At 48.3% G+C, this 22,874-nt stretch overlaps 1 protein-coding gene across 8 annotated transcripts in view; it reads left to right on the forward strand.

Annotated features, from left to right (window-relative positions):
• Positions 1–22,874, forward strand: part of MBNL3 (muscleblind like splicing regulator 3) — a 116,172-nt gene that overhangs the window by 71,294 nt on the left and 22,004 nt on the right. For all 8 annotated transcript variants that reach the window (XR_004373170.2, XR_004373171.2, XM_032776427.2 and 5 more), the window contains 2 exons: positions 8,318–8,482; positions 22,595–22,795. Coding sequence is in view for 6 of the 8 variants with exons in the window: in XM_032776427.2 (XP_032632318.1) it covers positions 8,318–8,482; positions 22,595–22,795 (366 nt within the window). In the remaining 2 variants the exon portion in view is untranslated. The remainder of the gene's footprint in view (positions 1–8,317; positions 8,483–22,594; positions 22,796–22,874) is intronic.

The following is a 22,874-nucleotide window of genomic DNA, read 5'->3' on the forward strand; positions in this document are numbered from 1 at the left end:
AAGGTTTAGGTTGAATATTAGGAAAAACTTTTTCACTAGGAGGGTGGTGAAGCACTGGAATGGGTTACCTAGGGAGGTGATGGAATCTCCTTCCTTAGGGTATGGCTACACTTGGAATTTCAAAGTGCTGCCGCAGCAACGCTTTGAAGTGTGAGTGTGGTCAGAGCGGCAGCGCTGGGAGAAAGTTCTCCCAGCGCTGCACATAAGCCACATCCTTTACAGGTGTAGCGTGCAGCCCTGGGAGCCACGCTCCCAGCGCTGCTGCCCTGATTACACTGACACTTGACAGCACTGCATCTTGCAGCGCTGAGGGGGGTGTTTTTTCACGCCCCTGAGCGCGAAAGTTGCAGCGCTGTAAAGTGTGAGTGTAGCCAAGCCCTTAAAGGTTTTTAAGGTCAGGCTTGAGAAAGCCCTGACGGGGATGATTTAGTTGGGGATTGGTCCTGCTTTGAGCAGGGGGTTGGACTAGATACCTCCTGAGGTCCCTTCCAACCCTGGTATTCTATGATGTTTGAGGGAAACCACAAGGTTTTACTATGTACTGTTCACAAATTCAAAGGTAACAGCATAAGCAGCATTTCATTAGACTGCAGGTTAGAGCAGTGGTCCCCAAACTTTTCGTATGGCGGGCGCCAGATGAAGGACCGTGGCGGTGGTGTAGCATCCGCCGAAATGCCGCCAAATTTCTGCAGCGTTTCGGTGGTGATGCCTCCCAATGACGTCAGTTGTTGGCGGCAAGTGATGTCATTGAGAGGCGTTGCCACCAAATTTCTGCAGCGTTTCGGTGGCGATGCCTCTTGATGATGTCACTTGGTGGCAAGTGATGTCATCGAGAGGCGGCGCCGCCGAAACGCCACAGAAATTCAGCAGCATTTCTGTGGATGCTCCACCGCCGGCCAGGACGCGGCATATTTAGATGCCCCCACAGGCACCCTGGCACCTGCGGGCACTGTGGTGTTGGGGACCCCTGGGTTAGAGTTACACAGTCTCTGTCTTTGCACTGGAACATGTGGGAGCTTGGCGAAGTGAATACATATCTATGGTTCATAATGCTCATTAAAGGTTAGGCTGATTCAGCCACTAATCCTATTTTGTTTTCAGTATAACATTGCATGGTGTGGGATTAGGTGACCAGATGTCCCGATTTTATAGGGACAGTCCCGCTATTTGGGGCTTTGTCTTATAATAGGCGCCTGTGACCTCTCCCCACGCCCACCCCATCCCGATTTTTCACACTTGCTGTCTGGTCACTTGCTGGGTGATGTGGATTGTAGAAGTTGGAGGTGTGTCTTGTAGCAGTGAGGGAGATGGCTATGGTTTGACTGTTACCATTGTAATGCGCGGTGTGCAGAAAGGGAGGGTAGCACTTACAGACTCAGACTGTAATAGTGTAAGGATGCTGCTGGCTTTGCGGTAAATGGTTGTGGTGAATCAGCACCAGTATTTCTGCAGCTTTTCTAGGTGTGTGACTTCATTCTCTGGAAATCTGTAGGAAAAACAACTGCTTCGTGCAGGGAAATGCTGTCCTGCAGGCAAGCTGGTTTGGGCATGCAGTTACAGGCAGAACATAGAAATTTCCCTTCCTTCTTTGTTTCCTTCACCTCATATCTTGTCGTGACCCAAGTTTAAGACCTCTGGGGAAGGGACTATCGTTTCGTGTTTGTGCGGCATGCAGCACCAGGAGGCCTCTCGGCAATGCTGCGATACAAACAAGTGTGTAGACTCTTATGTGATCAAGGAGTGATAGAGTGCTCATTAAAACCTGAAAACCACACACATGCAGTGTACAGAATTAAAGCAATTAGAACGGAGACAAACTGCATGGAGTGTTGGTGCAACTGTTAGAATTGCCGAAGGATGGGACTCTTAACCTCTTTTTTTGTAACCAAGGCGAAGAGAATTCCTGCAGAATGTATTCACTGGCTCTGCTTACAAACCTATCGTCTGGCACAGATGCCCGGTCTGTTTGGATTTGCATGCTTTCAAGCTGGGATGCAAACGATGGGGTGCCACCCCTGAAGTTACAAAGAGGCATGTGTTGTGTGGGTTTTCCATTGGAGGTGAAGATCCCCCTCTACGTCCTATCTGAGAAACAGCTGGCTGTATTAACCAGAAAGCAGGATTCTCTCTCCAGCGTAGCCAGCATCAGATGCCAATATGTGCCACCAGAGTACAACTTCAGCTGGCAGCGCAAAACCAACCGCAAGGCAAGAGCTGACTGGAAGGGGGAGACAATGTGGGAAGAAGGAAGAGAAGATTGCTTTTGCAAGTGCTTTTTAATTATTTGGTTTTAATATCCACTTGAACTGTCTTTGGGAGTGCTGGCTGTATGCCTCTTCCGCACCTTCTGCAGCCTGAGCCAGGCGCCAGGGCTGGCAGATACCTGCCTTCAGAGGCTGCCTCCATTTTGTGAGGAGTTGGAACAGCTTGTTGTGTTTAGCTTGTTTTTAAGGCCAGCATCAGATTCTGTGGCTGGCTGGTGGTTTCCTGGCTCAGGGGCTGCCCTGGGATGGGGAAGGAGGGCACGTGTTCCACTAGAATCGATAACTCCATGGCTAGGAAAGGCAAGAAACAAACCATTTTAATGAAACTGCAGTGAATGCAGCTGCCACTCGGGGGTGGCATGCAGCGCCAGGATCAATGCACCGAGCATAGCAGCTGATTTCCCAACGTACTGCAGGTGGGAAGAGGCGGAGCGAGCCCTGGGTGCGGTGTGGTTTCCCCTTTGTCAAGGGACAGTCCGTTCTGAAAGCTTTTCAGTAAACTTCTCTGTGCTGCACTGAAAATAGCATATCACGACATGCTGCCTATTCCTTGTGCTTCCGCTTTCTGAGCCAGGCCAGTCTAGGAATAGCCTGGTGGTTGGGAGATATGGGTCTGCTGGGGGAAAGCTGGCCATATGCCACCTTTGTGACTCCCTGGGTTCCCAAGCCAGCCAGGAACCAGGCCACTTCCAGGTGTAAGCTAGACCAACCCCAGGGCTGCTCTGAGTTATACTGATTTGTCCAATAGCCATGCTGCAGAGGTGCTCCTGCCTCACCCCATGTCAAACCCCACAAGTCTTCTATGCTGGTGCCAAGAGGGGTGGAATTACCATGCCAGCTGTGTGCTACGCTGTGCTAAGGGGACTGCAGGAACCAATGTGAGCTTGCTTTCCCTGATTTGTGCTGGCAGAAAGGCATAAACCCAGCTCGGACATTGGGTCACTGGGTAGCCAGAAATTAACCCCGCCCTGTTGCCTCAGTTTCCCCACCTACAAAACAGAGATAATGACATTCACCTAACTGGTGAGTTGTGGGGATTAACTGGGTAGTGTTCATGGAATGCTTTGATAATAAAGGGCCACATGCAGTTTCACAGCCTTCCAGCAGGGCTGAGGTTGGACGTAAAAGTCTTTGCTCATTTGTGGATTATCACTGTGCGCTATACGGTGAACTGAAAGCGTGGAGGTGTGGGATTGTAGAGAATTTCTAGCCATGCAGGATACGTTTCTGCAGAGCCTGAGCACGTTCTGAAAAGTATTTTCAGGAAAAATATCTAAAAATTAGGAACATTAAAAAGTGTGAACGTAGGTGTGATTGTGTTAGGTTAGACTACTGGTCCCTAAAATCCAGTGTCCGTTTCCAGAGTACCCAATGTCTGATACATGACAAGGGCGAATAACTCGTTATGATGACACTGAGCTTTTGAAATCTGTCTTGCTGGGTGTTTTAATCTCTTATGATGACATGATCATGATGAGGGACTTGAGACTAGTCCCGTTTGGAGCTCGTACGTGGGAGCAGTTTTGAATTAGACTGTCAGTCATGTTGGACTCTTTCTAAACACATTTGGAGGCCCTACTCCTGCAATCAAATCTGCATGGATGGACTCTGGCACGTGCATGGAGACCCAGTGAAGCCAAGCAGGATCTGCGTGGGCATGGGTTCCTACCCAGATAGATCCAGGTGCAGGATCAGGGCCTACCGTATGAGTTGTGGAAACAGAATACTGAACATTTATGAGCACCGCCTGTTCTATGTGAATAGCTCTTGCTTTCACAAAGATACTTCCGACCTACCTAGGGTCGGTCTACGTGATGAATCAATGAGCTGCAAAATTTCAGTTTAAATAACAGAGCCATTTTCAGTTTACAAAATATGGCCATAAATATTGTTTACAGAACCAGTAGCTCTTTTTTTACCCTCCATTCCTGTAATATAAAAACATCCACTCAGATTTATTCCAAATTTGGTAGAAATGATTGTTTTCCCAGTCCAAAGGCTTGCATGCCAAGTTTCAGCTGGAAGGAATTTTGAAGGCTAATTTATAAACCCTTGAAAATATTAGCTTCTAATAGAATGGCTGGCTGGCTGGCTTGTAACTATGTGCAGTTGTGCAAATAGAGGCTCAGATCCTGAACTGCAGCTGAGCAGCGCTGAGCCCAGCTCAGGGGGAGAAATTGCAGCACAGGCTTCAAGGTACATTGGGGCTGATGCTGTGTGGCTGGCTGGTCCTGTGTGGTGAGGAAGGTGTGGCTTAGAGCTAGAAGGATTCTGCCCACCATTCTCTGGTGCTAAGGGCTACAGAGGTGTCTAGGGACAGTGTGTTGGGGAGATATGCAGGGAGAAGCAGCTTGACTGGGGAGCCTGACTCCAGTACTGTGTCTAGAGGAGCCTTCCTAAAGAGGAGCTCCCCAGCTCCGGGCTGGGCTCCTGCATTTGTTTTTCCATCCATATATGGGCAAGGTGAACAGGATGATATGAACAACCAACAGGACAAACTAGCAGAGACTATTCAGGCCCTGAGCCTGATTCTTTGTTGCCTTGCTCCTTGGGCAGCTTGGCAGAGCCCTGCCAAATGGGGACGGTGCCATTGTACACTCACTGCACTAGTGTCCTCCACGACTGCACCGGGCGCCTGTGGAGGGAGAGTCATGTCCTCCGAGCGGCAGGAATTAACCCACACCAGGGCCCCGCTTTCACTCTGCTCTAGAAAGCCAGCAAGCCGCTGCCCAGGCCGAGGGGAGCATGCACTTTCCCTCTGCGAGGGCAGTCTCCTGACGCTTTGGAGTAGTTTTCCCGTCCCGCTGGTTTTTACTGGAGAGAGGGACTTGGACCTGTAGTTCCTTGCATTTACTAGTCAGCTCAAAATAATATCTTGGAACCAAGACCCATGATGTAATCCTTCCCTCATCAGAAAGCAGAAAAGAAAAGACCTGTGCATTTCTGCCCACTTCCAACAGCTTCCAAGGTATAGTTCAAATCCTGCCCCTTTTCTGTAGAGCTGCCTCCTCTCCTGCCTGCTCGCTCGGGGATCCCAGCTTGTATTTCTTAAGGGGAGCAGTAGAACTATATCTAGGATCCACAGGGTCCCTATTTCCCCCCTGTTTCCTAAACGACTTCCAGGCTGGAGTTCTCAGGAGAGGAAGGAAGGAAAGTGTTGGGGCTGTACCTGACCCTGGGCTGCAGCAGCCAGGGTAAGTCCTGCCGCAGCATGCCCGAGAGTCGGATTGCTACCTGTGGCGATCAAACCTGGGTGCTAGAAGAAGGGGTATTTCTGATGGGATGCCAGAATTTACCAGTCTGCGCCTGATAGACCGACTCGGAACAGGGAGCCACCTCCGAGGCTGGGGGATCTGTGAGGCTAGTGGTGCTGCTGTGACCTGCAACGGTGCGGGGAAGATTTGTAGCCTCTGGGCCCTGTTCAACGATCCACTAGATCAGGGTGCTGGTCTCTCAAGCAGGCCACCAATTTGTGCTGGGTTTTTTTAAATGCATGTTTTACATTTTCCAGAGCTCACAAGTGCTTTGTAGGCTTTCCAGTCAGCTGATTCAATATTTATAGGTCTATATTCCCAATCTCTCTCCTTTTACAGAGAACGGGAGGTGTCGCTACAACTAGAATCCATTTTGCTAGGGAAACAAAGCCAATGAGTTTTCAGACGAAATACTGATTCTGTCTCCTCCTCCCTCCTTTTCCTGGCGGAATAAAATGCTCTGTAAGGCCTTGAATTCTAACATACACAGTGTGAGTTCATTGCACATGGTGGTGTCGCCAGAGCTACCCACCTAGGATAGGGAATTGGCTGGTGGAAAGCTGGCAAAGTCAGCTCTGCAGCCCACCTCCAAGCATCCCCCCTGGCATAGGGGCATGCAAGGGGTGTTGCCAAAACCCTGCGCACCAGTGATCCCAGACCTCTGGAACAACCCCTGGGTTAGCTTAAGTTTTTAAGCTTGCTCTACTGGAAGGGTAAATATGTACCATGTTAAGGGGAAAACACTTCTCTGAGGCTAACCTATTGGCTATTTGATGTGAGTACTAAGCTGTGCATCCGTCAACTGGCAGAGTTCAGTTTTAAAAACTCTAAACATAGCGTCTGGGATTAGCGGAGTGAAAAACCAGCCCTAAATCAGGCCCGGTCCCAGTGCTGCAGTGGGACAGAGATGTCCAGAAGGGGGAGCAAGTGGGGCAATTTACCCCGGACTGCGCAGGGGCCCCCACGAGAGTTTTTCAGGGCCCCTGAAGCGGGGTCTTTCACTCAGGGGGCCCAGGAAAATTCTTGTGGGGCCCGGGTCCCGGGAGCTGCTTCCACTCCCGGTCTTTGCCGGCGGGGGGTCCTTACTGGCGAAGTGAGACCCGCCACCGAAGTGCAGCCAAGTCTTCGGCAGTAATGCGGCTGGGGGCCCTTCCATTCCGGGACCCGCCACTGAAGTGCCCCGAGGACCCACGGCGGGGACCCCCCACCGCCGAATTACCGCTGAAGACCTGGCTGCACTTCGGCGGCGGATCCCGCTTCAGCGGTAATTTGACAGCGGGGAGCCCCCCCACGGGTCTTCGGGGCACTTCGGTGGCGGGTCTCAGAGTGGAAGGACCCCTTGCTGCCGAATTACTGCCAAAACGAGGGCCCCCTGCCGCCGAAGATCCCAGGCTCCCGGAATCCTCTGGGTGGCCCTGCAATGGGATCGGCAAGGCTGGACCATGTGTCCACCTGGGTCTGCGTGTGTGGAACTCATGGTGTGACTGATGTTTGCCGTTGTTTGGAGCTTGACCCTGCAAACGTGCAGGGAGCATTACTTGGATGAGTAGCCCTGTCGTTTTTCTTAAAGCAAATGTATTTAAGGTGAAGCGGAAGATCCTGCTTCGAATACGGGCTCCTAAAGAGGCCGTCTAAATCCCAGGAGACTGATCTAGCAAATTGTTCTTTTATGAATAACGCTGATGATGGTTTTATTGCTGCTGTTGTAATTATTTAACATGACTACTGCTGTTCTTTGCCATGACCCTGGCACCAGGACCTGTACGAACACACAACAAAAAAGGCAGCCCTGCCCCAAGAACTGACAGTCTCTGCAGTGAGATGCATACACCCCTTTTTTTGTTGTTTTTTGTTTCAGAAAGAGAGAGGAAACTGTAATACAGGAGGGAATAAATAGATATTTTTAGAGGAGTTATTTTTATATTTTTGGAAACATTTTTTTTCAGCGTCACCAAATTTGTTACTAATTTTCTGTACGCACCAGAAAGTCGATAGTTAGTGCAGTGTGCTCAGGCTGTTGGTTGTGACATTTTGTCACTGCCTTTTGGAAGCAGACGTGATCGTCTCAATCGATATTAAATGACCCGAGAGCACTAAGCTTGCACTGCTCAGGAGTCATTTCCTTTCCCCGTGGTTGTGTGAAAAGAAAAACCAAGCAGTTAATGGCAAGGCAATTGTAGTATTGTTTTTAATAAAAGGAAATAGTTTAAAAGGAACCAGGGCTGTTTTCCGACATTGCCTGTGGTAACAAATACCCTGAAATGATTCAAATGGAAAGAATTTTGAAAACAAATGTACTTTTCACCATAGGTATGTTTAACTTTTATGTTTCACTCAGGTCTCTACAGGGACTAGTGGGGTCAGTTTCACTTCTTTATACTTGTAGGTTTCACTTTTCGTTGTTATATAGCAGCCCAGTGCTCTGGTGTTTGGGTTCACAGAGCCACAGAAAAATGCGAAAATGATTATTGTTGTTGCTAGTTCACGAAGATATTGCTACTTGTATTAGGTTGTGAAGAATGCTTTTGGTGTGTTTAGCAAACCTGTATTTTAGGCTGAAGTTTAATCTGATGCAATCCCTATAACGGTGCAGCAATTGTAGAATTGTTTGTTTTCACATAACTGATACAATAATATAAAAATATGACAGATGGCTTTAAAAAAGAGGGAAAATAGCTCAGCAGAATGTCTCACTTAACTGGTAGTTTTGTTACAGTTCTCCAAACACATCGATAATTGATTTTCTCCCAGTAGTCTGAGTGTTACGTTCACTGAAATACTGCTTCGTTATTTTTTTAGGGCCGGTGTACTCGAGAGAACTGCAAATATCTTCACCCTCCCCCGCACTTAAAAACACAGCTCGAAATAAATGGACGCAACAATCTAATCCAGCAAAAGACAGCAGCAGCCATGTTTGCACAGCAGATGCAGTTCATGTTACCAGGCGCTCAACTACAGCCAATTGTAAGTGACAGAAATTACTCAGGTTCCAATTTGTGCAGATTGCTTTAATATTTACGTATGACAGCCCCGATTCTGCAGGCAGACTTGTATAGGTGACCCCATGTGCCTGAGTGCCACCGCACTGATTTTCGTGAGAATTCATGCAGGGATAAAGGTCTGCCCATGTGAATCCAATTGCAGGGTTGGGACCCAAAGAAATCGATGCGGTGAGGTAGGTCCCTTAGTAAGCCCCACTGGTTCATTCTGTGAGGAGATTCATATGCCTGATGCCAAGGTCTCATCAGTAAAAGCGCAGGGCCAGTAGAGCATTTGTGAAGATTCTGGCTTTCCGTCTCCTCTCTGTACATTGGCATAACTTGGAGAAAGGCCTGGCCTAGCTGTCTGAGTACAGAACAGGGCTCTAGGGGCTCCAACATACCAGTCCTGGCTCCTGCATGGTGCAGCTTGTGGAAAGTCACTTACCCTCCTTTTCTGAGTCCCCCAATCCATGAAATTCTAGGGTCCGTGAGCACTAGAAATGGTAGTGGACAACCAGAGGGGCAAGACCAAATGCATCCAGTTTTACTGCTGCTTGTTCCTCAGGTCTAGCCCTCCTCTGCTCTTGGAACTGCTTTGCTTTGTCACTCAGACGGATTAAGCCGAACGTCAGTTTGGAGCTTGCAAGCCTGCAGTTTGCACCACAGAGGAATGTGGAAGGGACACAACAGAGGATGCACTCAGACCATTGTTTAGTTGGTCAATTTCACATGCTGTATCTGGAATGATCCCCCCCTTTTCCAGTAGCTCATGTTTGGAGATCCAGAATGTGCTGATGCCAGTAGGTCTCTGGCCTGCACAGATCACATATAAGGGGAGGAGCCGGAGAGGTCCTGTGCTCAGCTCAGCCCAGGCTTCTGTTATTGTTGTTTTGGTTGTTATTTGTACTGCAGTACTTTCTAGAGGTCCTAATCAAGGTTCCAGGCCCCATTGTGCGTGTATAACCAAAGCTAGTCCCTGCCCTAACCAGCTTACTGGCTAAAAAGTAGAGCTGTATGGTTTTGTGCCCAGGAATCCAAATATTTGCTTTGGTTGCCCCTACACTGGGTTGAGCTGAAATGGCCCAACCCAGTCCTTGCTTATTAAATGCGAGTCCATTGTACCCTATCCATATCCAGCAGGATGAGGGAAGATTTGCTTTTCTCCAGAGAGGTGAGGGAAAAGAGATGGGAAGCATTTGTCTGGGGGCTGAGTAGTTCCGCCAGAAGCAACCCTTGCATTAGCCAGGTACATCAGAGCAGGGCGCTGTTGGGCAGGACTACGTTAGTGTCATTTAAGCTGTTGATTACCATCTCTGGAATATGGGGTGTGTGGTTGCTGGTTGATGTCAGAGGTGCCTAAAATGCCTCTTTGATATTGACAGCTTTAGAAATCGAAATAAATGAGGTGCAGATTTTCAGCAGTGAAGGTGATTAATCATGGGAACAGCTTGCCCAGGCTCTAGCGCAGCCAGAAGTGACAGGCATGATGCAGCAATGAGATTGTCTGCCTGTGTTATGCAGAAGGTCAGACCAGATGACCGCCATAGTCAGGCCATACAGTCTGTTACTCTACGAAATCCTGTCTTGGGCTTGGAATGCTGGTGCCTCAGTGCAAAATGGGGTTTTAGTTCAAGACATGGCCCTGTGGCTCTGTGACAAGCTTTGAGAGCCCTGGGATTTTTGTAGCGGATAAAGCAGTGTATCCTCACAGGGACATGGATGGTGTTTTCTCCCTGGCAGGAAGATAACTTTTGTTAAAGCCTTATTCCAAACAACATGTTTACTCAGTGAGATCATGTTTCAGCAGGGGAACTTGGCTATTGTTCTCCTCTCTGTATGGTTGCTTGATGCGTTGGTGACACTGTACAGCTTTATTAAAATTGTTTGTTAAAGACAGAGCCAAATTCTGCCCTTCGAGGCGCATGCATAACTTGAGGGCAGCTTTTCATTGACGCCCATCACTATGGTATTTGGCATCTCACAGGATTTAATGAACTTCTCACCACCACACCCTGCAGTGTAGGGAAGTATTTTAGTGGTTATCCCCATTTCACAGAGGAGTAACTGAGGCACAAAGAGAGGGAATGATTTGCCCCCGGTCCCATAGGAGAGTGGGACTGAACCCAGATCTGCTGAGTCCTTGCCCCAGGGAAGATTAATCTGAAGGAGAAAGAGCCTCTGAGCGAGCTCCCCATTGACAAGACGGGCTCACACCAAAAGAATCGCCATTCCTTAAGAAATGCTAACAGCAGAGGACAGGTGTCCATCGAAGAAAATCCTGAATTGCCTGAAAATGTTCCTGTTTCATTCCTAGCACTTCACTCAGAGCAATATGTCCGGAGCCGGGGTTTTCCTCTGTGGGGAGTTCCCAATGATAAGATGTTATCATCTCAGCTACTCAGAATCGCTTTGGGATTTCCTCTTTGGAAAATTCACATCTTCCCATTATAAAATCTGTGGGCCAAATTCATCCCTAGTGTAAAGCCGTTGATTTCAGTGAAGTTACACTGAGCCTGAATTTGTTCTCTGATGTCCAGTAGATGCTTTGTTTCAGAAGTAGCCATAGCTGATGAGAAACGTGCTCAGGTTTTGAACTATACTTGGGAAGATGTTATGTTTGTTCATTGCTTCCCGGAAGGTCTGCAATGAAAACTGCCCCCTTCCTTCTTTCCTTCACTCCGCTCACAAAGCTAACTTCAGTTCTCATGCTGATTCCAGCTACTCTACTTCAGGACAAGCAGGAGCGTACCTTTTGCTTGGCCCTGGTGTTCCCAAAGACATTGACAATAGAGCAAACTTGGATAATTTTTCCTGTCAGAAGAAGAAGGGCGAGTCTACCTGCTGGACGCAAACTAGATTCTTCAAAGCAGGAAGGATTACATTAGCTGCAACAACAGAAGAAACCCCATGTGATCTGCAAGCCGACAAACATCATATCTGCTTCACTGGGGGTATGGCTACACTTGAAACTTCAAAGCACTGCCGCAGCAGCGCTTTGAAGTGCGAGTGAGGTTGCAGTGCCAGCGCTGGGAGAGAGCTCTCCCAGCGCTGCACGTACTCCACATCCTGATGGGGTTTAGCTTGCAGCGATGGGAGCCGCGCTCCCAGCTCTGGGGCACTGTTTACACTGGCGCTTTACAGCGCTGTATCTTGCAGCGCTCGTGGGTGTTTTTTTCACATCCCTGAGTGAGAAAGTTGCAGCGCTGTAAAGCGCCAGTGTAGCCAAGGCCTGGGATGTTCACCAGAGCCTGGATTTGGTGCAGTGTATGCAAATAGCTCTAACCAATAACTGCCATGACAATCCAACCATCAAACCTGCATGACATTGAGAAAGCATTAACTGAGGACCTCCAAAATATGGAGGTTCAAACCAAACCCTGGAAAAACAATAGTAAGTGCATTTCATCTTGATAATGAGAGTGCCAAAAACATACTGGAAGTAGCTTTCTGTGGTTAAAATGTGCAACACCATTACACTCCAACATGTCTCAGAGTGAAATGTGACTGCACCTGCTCCTTCCGTGACTATCTTGAGAAGGTAGCTGCAAAGATAAAAACAAGAGGCAACATAATCCAGAAACTAGTGTGTACAACTTGGGGTGCATCAGCATCAGTGTTGCAAACATCTGTAATAACACTTATATATTCAATAGCTGAATATTGTGCACCGGTGTGGAGCAGCTGCAGCTACACATGCCTTGTGGATACCCAGCTGAATACAGTGATGTGATGTATCATCGGAACCCTTAAATCGACTCCAACACCATGGTTACCTGTCCTGTGTGACATTGCTCCCTCACCGATAGGCTGAACTGCTTCAACATTTCACAAAGCTCAGTGAATCCAGGAAAACAGATGTCTTCCTATTCACCAAGACCGTGACAATCCCCTCCTGCAACGTCTCAAGTCCCGCAAGCCTTTCTGGGAACATTCGTTTGGTCTCATGCAATCAGGCTATGATCAGGAGGAGGCTTGGAAACCAGATTGGGCTAAACAAGACTTAAAAAAAAATAAGCGCCTTGTGCCAGATCCCACACAGCAGGTTCCTGGGTTTGACCTTCCACATCTTCTTGGTCAGCTCTGAACCAAATTCGAACCAACCATGGTAGATGTGGATATCTAATGCACAGATGGAAAATCAAGGACTCCCCGGTGTGCAAGTGTGGGTCCCCACGACAGACCATCAACCATGTCATTACCTACTGCCTAATTGATAAATATGAAGGCGGCATCACTGCAATAAACTCTGCTACTCCTGATGTAGCCATTTGGCTTGATCAACTTCAGGTGAAATTATAGTTGCTGCTCTACACCAGCCATATGAATGAAAATGACCGATAACTGCACCCCCAGATGTTTTAAAGTGCAGCGCCAGCCTGAAAACCATCTCTGCACAAACAGCATCCAAGACAGCAGGGTTCCTGAAATGGTGTGTCTTGTCCTAGGCTTGCATTCAGTACCAGCTCCTCTCCCCCTAGTCCTAATGTTCTTTATTTATTGAGCCAATGAGCATGGAGCCGCGCAGTGCCCTTGTAATGGAGTCACTCCCGAGAACAGGCCTGCGCTCTTGAGTGCAACAGCTGCCGTAAGCTGCACACCTGCTGACATGGTTTGCGGGTGTGAGTTGGGGATTGCAAGTTTCAAGTGTAAATGTCCGGCTCTGAGGTCTCTGCAGTGACGCTGAGAAGCAAGGGGATGTTTGGCATTTTTAACAGTTTTACAAAGTGCTCCAGACAGAGCTCTTTTTTACAGCAATTCAAGTTACGGCATGAAAGGGAGTGTTCCCCCAGCACGATGTATTTATAGCTGCCTCTGGATATATCCCCCCAAGGAGATCAGATGGGGGCCAAGTAAAATCTTACCCTGGGTTGTGTTTGTGTGGTATATAGTACTGAAGACAAGTTGTGGAAGTCCAGACCAAACCTTAATTGTTGGCTTCAACGAGGCTGGAGAATGGCACATCTAAAGCAAGTCGTCATCTTAGTTTGAACAGTTTGGAAGCCATTTACATCTCTTTTGCTGCCATTGATTCATTATAAACTGAGCGCTAAGTCTCATTGAGGAAGGAGGGCAGCTGCGCCTTACTCTTTCAAACTGATGAGTAGATGGAAGTTCCAGTTCATAGTATTGTAACTGATTTCTCCCACGTTCGTTTCTGGTAGTGCTTGTCTGCTCTGTTAGGCAAGCGACTGTCCACAAGAAGCACTGGATTTTAGACCCAGATCCTCAGCCCTCTGCAGTCTCCTTTCCACAACTCAAGCAGAGTTAAAACTGGCTTCAGTGGCCACCCAGCTTGCTAGATGAGTGTCTGCCCAACACATACAAAGATGTCAGGCCCCACTAGCCATTGACATGGAGGTGCCAGCAGATTGGGCACGGGAACTACCAAGACACCTGTCTTCAGTTTCCATCCCAGCTCTGCCACTGAGCAGCCCTGTGGCCTTGGGCAAGTCAATTCATATCTCTCTGGGCCTTTGTTTTCCTTTGAACCCTTTGTCTGTATGGTCCATTTAGACCGTAAGCTCTTTCAGGGTGGGACCCTCTCTTTCCTGATGTATTCAGAGTATCTTGCACACCCATCTCAGGTACTTGTATGACACCCATTTCTGTAGTATCCAAGCTTGATACATTATCCCACCGCGAGGGAGGGCAGCACTGTTATCCCTGCTTACAGGGGGGAACTGAGGCCCAGCTGAGCGAAGGGTACAGTTGCTCACAGAGCTGGATGTGTTGTTCCCAGCTTGGCTAGGCGTTCTAGCTTTGACCAAGCCAACGTGCTGAGAACACCAGTGTCCCCACATTGCGGGCAGTGGGATGGGCTAAGTTCCCACCCAGGACCATAGGATCATCTTGTTCCTCAGGAGCCGCGCGGCTGTTTTTGGCACACTTGCTTGATCGTGGCTAGCAAGCTGGTAGCTGCACTTCCAGCTCCACATGGAGATGCTCCTGCAGGGACTCACCCAAGGCCACATGAATGGTCTGTGGAACAGCAGAGATTTGAACCTGGATCTCAGGCCAGTTCCCAAACTGATTTGTCCTTCCTCGCAATAGGGGCCCAATCGTGATCGGGGCCTCTCGGCCAAACCATAATACAGTACAAATTAATAATGATAGACCTAGTGTCCTTCCTGTGCAAGAACTGGAGATCATGTTTGCTGAGCAGCCAGCTGCATGAGATTTTACACCCTTACTTTACATCACTGATGCCAGTAAACAAGGTCTTCCTTGAGCCAACGGTTTCTCTTCCATTAAAAGACCATCTGTTTTCATCAGGCACAAAGTCTCTCGAGCCAGCTGCATTCATCTCCATGTGCTTAGCCTCCATGCTAAAGATCCTAGAGCTTATCTGCAACGAGTCCCGCAGCATGAGGACATGCCCTCAGCATTCATTTGTAACATTTTCACATCCTGCTTTTCAATATCCTTGGTTTTGGGCACACTACTGCAAAACCTTTTCCTAGGCAGTTTTGAGCTGTGGACTGACCAATCCTGTTACTCTGCCATCTGGGCTATCCATATGTACCTGTTTAGCAGAGAACTGGCTCATTCTTCTGCCTAATGCTGCTTCTGCAACATGCTTGCACGCTCAGAGGCAATTCCTTTGCTCGGCTCAGTAACAAGCATTTCTGACTTAGAAGGGACTCGTTTTAGTGCTGTTTATGAAAACAGCACCTCCCCTTCACACCCACAGTGTTAGGCACCAGCCTTAGCAAGTTTTCTATTAGGGAAATTCAGCACAGCTCCAAATCTGTTAGGAGAGTTAACCCTTTGATAGGCCCAGACCAGAGTCCCGGGCCAAATGCAGCGTGTGGAACAAACACAGATACTGTCTGCTTGCCAGACTCCCGCTCCCACACTGCTTTGTCCTGCCACTGGGCTCATTCCTCCACAGTGTTTCACGCCTCAGTAAAAGCTGCAGTCTAGAGTCCACAAAGGAACATTTGACATTGAACAGCCCACAATCCTGCCACTCTGGATGGGGTGGGCAGTGCCAATGGCTGGCTGGGCAATTGAGGCCTTCTCTGTGAAGATGCATTTGTGCTGCTTTTCCCCACTGGCACCCTGTCACTTCCTGCACTGGTTATTCCTCCCCTGGCATCCACGGAGTCCCGATACTCTGATCCCAGTGATATGCCCCCGGGTCCTTTCTGGGTAAGGTAAAGCACTGCCCCTCGGGTTAGCTACCTCAACCCCTGTGTGTCAGCCGGCCAGGTTCGCTTGCCATTCCGTATTCCCGTTGTCCAAGCTGTTCGCATGTATGGCTCTGCCAGGCCATCATGCAGCCATGGTCTTTCGAGAGCCTCCTGTAAGCTTTTATTTCATCACCCTCCTGAGACGGGGAGGTTTCTTGTGCAGTGCACATTTTGTTTTCAGTCAGCGACCGAGGAAATTTAGCTTGTCTCCTTCATTCCATCTAGTTAGGTTAGCTGCTAATTTAAACTGCTCTCCCCGCTCAATCTATTTGCGGTACACTTCACTGAACAGCTCCCAAAGAAGCAGGGTGCCACGTCCGCCTCCCCATCGAGAACCTTCTGCCCATCAGCTGCTTCAGCCCTGCTGTTCTTGACTTCACTGTCAGTGCGTTTATTTATTGATGAACCCACCTTGGCAGCTGCTGTCGGTTTATAGAGCCCTGACACCAGATTGTCACCGATTTCCCTTAGGTTCAGGACTTCTGGTAGTGCCCACGTGGCCTACATGTAATAACACAAATGTCTACGAGGAGCGTTGCCCCCTGCACTGCCTGCATGGCCCTTTATAGCCTGCTGCACGACCGTGCAGCTTAGAGGGAACTTAGACAGTTGGGACTTCTCATAAGCTTTAAAACAATCTAAAGGGAGAAGCGTTTTCAGCCTGCTGTTCGGGAGCAGTGCTGAGCGGCTCCCATTGACATTAGGGAGTCTGAGCTCTGTCCTTGTGTGTATTACACTGAAACTTTACCTCCTCTGGGGTCTCAGAGCTATCGGTTCCCAGAAGCTCCCAGGCCATACACTTAAGGGGCATGAGAGGATATAGCGCACAGTTACACTGCCCCTAAAACATTGCCAGCCTGTAGAAATGTCTTCGGAGCCAGATCCCGTTCCCCACACAAAGCAGACAGTGCCGTTTCCCCATCTGTAAAATGCGGGTAATGATGCTTGCCTCCTTTGCGAAGCGCTTTGAGATCGACTGATGAAAAGCGCTAGATAAGGGCTCAGAGATTAGTAGTATTAGTGATTGATCACATGAGCGAGGGAACCAGGATTAAGCTGTCATTGAGGGGCTCAAAGAGAGACGCTTTAGTCCAGGCGTTTTGGAACAGTTCAGTTGTGGTGCTGAGCAGGAATTGACTGTCTTTGAGGAGTTTGTTGCATTTATGTCAGGAAGGAATCTGGCCTGGGGAGCCTGCACAGATTTCCAGGAGGATGGAATTTGGCTAGCAGAGTCTTTGTTACAGGTAATGATTCAGGAGCCAGGCAATTAGGAAAGCCGTCTTTTTCACTTGCAAACTGCAATAAATCCAGACTCTCATTCGGCCATTTTTATAGGGCATTTTTCAGGGCGTTAACCACTCTCACATTGACAATGGTCTGCTTCAACATAGGTCACAAATTAAACAAATTGGTAATATCAACTGCTGTTCTAGCCAAGGACAGGATTTGTGCTGGAAGTCCAGCCTGAGGGTCATTGGACAGGCTGCTGGAGAAGGCTTGCATGATGCTGGGCAGCAGTGTACGTGGCCAGGGCTAATGACATCAGTTGCTCATTTTCATGAGCAGTAGCTGGCTGCCTGTGTCAGGGCAGAAGTGGGAACTTGCAGCCGTCCAAGTGAAAATGAATGGGAAGCTTATGAGTTTCAGTCTGAGCCCTAGGGCAGGGTGGGGATTTTCAGTCAGCAGCACCGGCGTGTGGAATTTATAGAAGCAGAAGCCATTGTTATGAAACCTTGAGGACTGTGTGGCTGATGCCCTCCTGAGAATTGGGTAAACCAATGTGCGTGTCACCTGCAGCAATTAAAAGACTCACACATCCCATCGTACATACGTGTGTGTGTGTGTGTATTTCTTCAATCCAGCCACACTCTGCTGTGCTCAGGACCAGGAAGATGAGGGTTGGGCAAAGGTGATGTGACACCATCTTTGAGTTCCCCTAGTCCTGGAAAACACTGGAAGATGAACTGGGCGATGGCAGGTGCATGATGGAAAGACAGCTAGGTCAGCTCCACCCCCCTGGGAATGCTGAGTACTTTGAGGGAATCTCTGGGTAAGCCAGCTGCAAATTTGCCATTGGAGTAATGCAAAGGGGCCATAATGAGCAGAGAATCTGACCCTATGTGTGGGAGAGCGAGAGAGAGAACATGAGTTGGGCAAAACTGAGGATGGAGTGTCTGAATCATTTTGCCTGGGTGTTTCCCACTGCCTTATTCTAAAAATGTTGGACCCCTCAGTTTTGCTTTTCCATGCAATTCCAGGAGACAGCTGTTTTTCACTTTGAGAAAATGTAATCTTCACCATGTCCGAGGCCCCTTTGCTCTGAATGCACCCATATTTGTTTGGAAATCGGCTGCTTTCCACTAGAGAAGGGGCCTGGTGTGAGTGAAGGATCTGCAGGAAGTCATGAGTTTTTCAGGGAACTGGGCCCATCTTCCAGTTCCTAAAGAAAGCCAAAGGCCTTTGTGGAGCGGGTGGTTTGGTGTTTCACTGGGAATATTTCACCCTGCTCAGATAAATTCCTTCCAGCTACTGCCATGTGTTCCAGTCCCCACTGCCTCCCCTCCCGCACCACAAGCACCTGCCCAGGGCTCCCGGCCTGCTGGCTTTCCCTGCCCTGCTCCATCCAGAAGCAGCAGCAGCAGCCAAGAGGAACATCCTTTCTTCATCTCTGAACCATGGGCTCTGTGGGACACACCCTTGGCTCAGCTGAGGTGCAGAGCAGCCTTAGTCAGCTGTAATCTTGGCTTAAAGTCTCTTCTCAAGGGTATACCCTGCCTGGGTGACATAGGAGCTTCTCCGGCACGCTCCCTCCTGGCCAGCTTGGCCACTCGACTCCCAGGGGTCGTGAGAAGCTGGTGTAAAGTAGGTCAGCACTGATTGTGCACACACCTAAGCACACATGGGCAGGAAAGTTTTTGGGACACAGTGCCTGAGTGTGCCCATAAAACAAGGGCTGCGTCAGGTTCCAGCCCAATGCTGTTAGACCTGACCAGGTTATAAGCATCTCTTAACGCCAACAGACGTTTAACAGGCACCACTGTAATTACTAATGCTTCTTGAAAATAAAACCAGTCTGTGTGCTGCTGCCTTCCAGTGACCTGCAACATGGTTTTGGGAGCCACATATTTCAGGACCCTCAAAGAATTTTTCTAACAGAAGATATAGTGTGGCTGGGAGCCACAGAGATTTGAAATAGGAAAGAAAGTGATTTATTAAAGGGCTGAGTGCTGAAATCGTGAGGGTGTAATATTTAAAATCTCCCATCCACTTTGATGGTCTTGGATTAGGCCTCAATGTGGTATGGACTCAGAGGAGGATAACTGGAAGCATCTCTTGGAGAGAGAGGATTTTTTAGCTCTGCCAGCTTGACAGTATCTGCTTCACTGATTTAGCATCCTGTCTCGACTCATTCTGAGACACACAGCGGGCTGTATTTGGGAAATGGCCGTGCACACCTAACCCTACCATGGTCCTAGAGACAAGTAAGATGCTGCTGGCTGTCACCACAACTCTGCAAAAGTGGAGTCATTCTAGATCTCTGTTAAATCAAGAACGTAGGATGTACTTGGGCTGACATTACCTCGGTCAAAGGAGAGTAGATAATGTATTCCAATTCACAACAGTCAAGTGTTTGCTAGTATGTGAAAGTACTAGTGTGAGGGAACTGGCAAGAAACAAAATATACCCATGTAGGTTTTCCAAAATCGGCACAATTGAAAGAGAATTTTGAGTGTAAAAAAGCAAACATAAACCTGTGTGCCTGTGTGTGCACATGCGCACATGTGTGTGTGCACGAACATGTGTCTATGTATTTGTGTGCACATGTCTGTGCATGAGCGTGTGTCTGTGCATTGACCTGTCTGTGTGCATGAGTGTGTGTCTATGTGCAGGGACTTGTGATTTTCTTGCAGTAGGGTTGTTTTCATTGCTGAGCAATGAGTCGAGCTGCCTTCAGTAGAATTGGAGATTTGCGAGTGTGTAAGTAGAGTTTTGTCATAACCAAAATTGTACATTGAAGGCAACTGATGTCATGGAGAAGGATAATGATGATTACGCCTCAGTCTGGGCCTGATCCAAAGCCCATTGAAGTCAATAGATTCCCATTGCCTTCTACAGGCTTTGCGTCGGGCCCACTGTGCATGCAGCTTCTTTCTGTATCAGTTGGCATTTTTCACAGATCAGGAGTCAGATCTGGCCTGACCATTGTTTTGAGGCAGCACTAATTCACGTGTTGCTGCTGCAGCTACATAGGCACTGAACTGCAGCCGTAGTGGAGAGATTCATTTGCAGTTGAGGGAAATCCTGAAGGCTGCCATAACTGGATCTAGTATCGGTTATTGGGTTTAGTGTGTGGGTGCTGAATGGCACCGTGGCCTGTGGTATACAGGAGCTCAGACTAGGTGATCAAGTGTTCCCTTCTGGCCTTAAATTCCATCACTTCTGTGGGTACGTCTACACTGCACGATTATTTCGAATTAGCTTAAACCGATATTACAAAACAGATCTAATAAAAACGGTTTAGCGCGTCCACAGTGGGATCCCGAAATCGATTGTTTGCGTCCATGGTCCAAAGCTACCATCGATTTCAGGAGCGGTGCACTGTGGGTAGCTTTCTCAGGCTATCCTAGTTCCACCATTCCGTGTTGAGAGCACAGTGCCTGATGGGCAGAAAACATTTCCCCGGGGTGCTGGGTACACCTCACCCTCCCTTTGTGAAGGCAGCAGACACCCTTTGGCGCCTTTTCGCGGAGTGCATTGAGCAAACGCCATAGCACAGCAATCTTTCCCTTTTTTTCACATGGTGGTGGGGGGGGGGGGGATAAACTGAGGAGCTGTTCCCTGAACCACGCCAGACACTGTGTTTTGAACCTACAGACATTGGGAGCTCAGCCAAGAATGCAATATTTTCAGAGACTGCTGTGGACTGTGGGATAGCTGGAGTCCTCAGTACCCCTCCCTCCCTTCATGAGCGTCCATTTGATGTCTCTGGCTTCCGTTACGCTCTGTCATGCAGCGCTGTTATCCTGGAGTTTTTTATTCAAACGCTTTGGCTTTCGTGTTCTGTAACGGAGCTGGATACAACAGATTGTCTCCCCATACAGCGATCAGACTAGTATCTCCTGTACGGTCTTATGCTGGAGCTCTTTTTGATTTCAGACTGCATCGCCAGCCGTGGCTGATCAGAGCTCCACGCTGGGCACAGGGAAATGTAATTCAAAAGTTCGCGGGCTTTTTCTGTTTGCCTGCCCGCTGCATCCGAGTTCAGATTGCTGTCCAGAGCGGTCAGTGCTTGCACTCTGGATGCCGCCAGGGCCAATAACGTCTATTTCCGTCCACACGAACCTAATCCGAGTTATTGCTATCGAATTTAGCGCTACTCCTCTCGTTTGGGAGGAGTTCCGAGATCGATTAAAGGAGCTGTTTTAACTCGATATTAATGACGACGTGTCGTGTGAACGGATTACGCGTTAATCGGTATATCGGCATTAAACCGATTTAAAGTCGCAGTGTAGACCTGGCCTGTGACTTCGTACATTCCTCCAGTAGAGCTTTGACTGCTAAGACAGCAATGGGGACAGTCTTTGCTTCAGAAACGGTAGCTCTTCCTCTGGAGCACATTACAAAGTACAAAGGCAATATAAAATGCTACACACACATCACAACACACACAACACACACCACACAACACACACACACACACACACACACACACACACACACACACACCCATCTCACCCATTCCTGAGAGTGTCACTTCTGGCCTGAAACAGCAGTGGTTCCCCAATGCACCGCAATCATTTAGGGACCTGATCTGACAAAGCCCATAAGCATATAGAATTATAAAAGTGGAGGGCTGGACGGGAGCTCAAGAGATCATCTAGTCCAGTTCCTAGCCCCTTGCTTAATGTTAAACACATCAGAATTCCCATTGAGTTCAGGGATTATTCACATGCTTAAAGTTAAGCACCTGCTTAAGTGCTTTGCTAGATCTGGGCCAAAAGAGAGAGTGAAAATTCTCTTATCCAACTGATGTTGCTGGGGGAGTTGCCAAGATGGAAACTGGCCAGGACACTTGGATAACAACTCAGCTGCTCTTACCAAACTGCCATGGGATCTTTATTGACCACGTGTGGTCCAGGCTCAAGAGCTTTGTTTTATGTCTTATCCAGAACATGACACCTCTAGTATCCCAGTGCCTCCTAATGCCATACCGGGGCATTGGTTTAGTTCTGGCTCAGAGAGAAGAGTACCACCTACCAAGTCAGCTGGGTGTTCTTTGGTCATTTCTTTTCCAAATACTGAACCTACCTGATCTTGCCAACTTTGGGAGATCTGACGAGATCGTGGCACAAGATGACTTAGCTGTAGGGTCAGTGAGCCTCACGTAATGGTCTTCTCATTCAGACAGGTCCAGTACAGTGCCAGATATGTGTGCCAATAATAGCTTTAGTGTGAGAGGCATAGATGTTGGTAATGATGTGGATCCCAACTTGCGGGATGCTTAGCATATTATAGGAATGGGCCCATTGTGGGGTCAGGTAAAGGAGAAATTCTTTTGGAAGAAACCAGTTGGAAGTGAGATGACTGATTAATTTGTGCCTGCTCTGATTGCTGTCCTGCATTCTTAATGGTGTCGTTTAAACTATAAAGATCATCGATACTCTTTGTTCTTACAAATGAAGAAGTCTTTTGTTTAGAATATGTCACGTACATGTGAGTCAATAGAAACGAATGGATCACAAGTAAATGACAGTAAATTAATAGACTGAAAAGCAAAGCATTTTGATGTTGCTAACCACGCTGTCTACAAGGGTTTCCAGTGTTACAAACTAGACTTTGACTGCCATAATCCATGACCGAGCATTGTGGTAACATATTTCTTTTCTTTTTCTTACATGCAGACTACGTTTCCTGTGACTCCATCACTTGCAACTAGTCCCACCATGGCTTTTAGTCCCTACCTAAGTCATGTTTCTCCTGGGATGGGCTTGGTTCCTGCAGAACTTTTACCAAATACACCTGTCTTGGTTTCTGGGAATCCTACTGTTACAGTACCGGGAGGCTCTGTTGCTCAGAAGCTGATGCGTACAGATAAACTGGAGGTATGTGGACTGTAAAACACAGTATTATGGAAGGGGATTTAAGGGGCACATTGGCCCAAATTCTGCTCCCCATTGCAGC

Source organism: Chelonoidis abingdonii, chromosome 8 (assembly GCF_003597395.2).
Source record: "Chelonoidis abingdonii isolate Lonesome George chromosome 8, CheloAbing_2.0, whole genome shotgun sequence".
In the NCBI taxonomy this organism is placed as follows: Eukaryota; Metazoa; Chordata; order Testudines; family Testudinidae; genus Chelonoidis; species Chelonoidis abingdonii.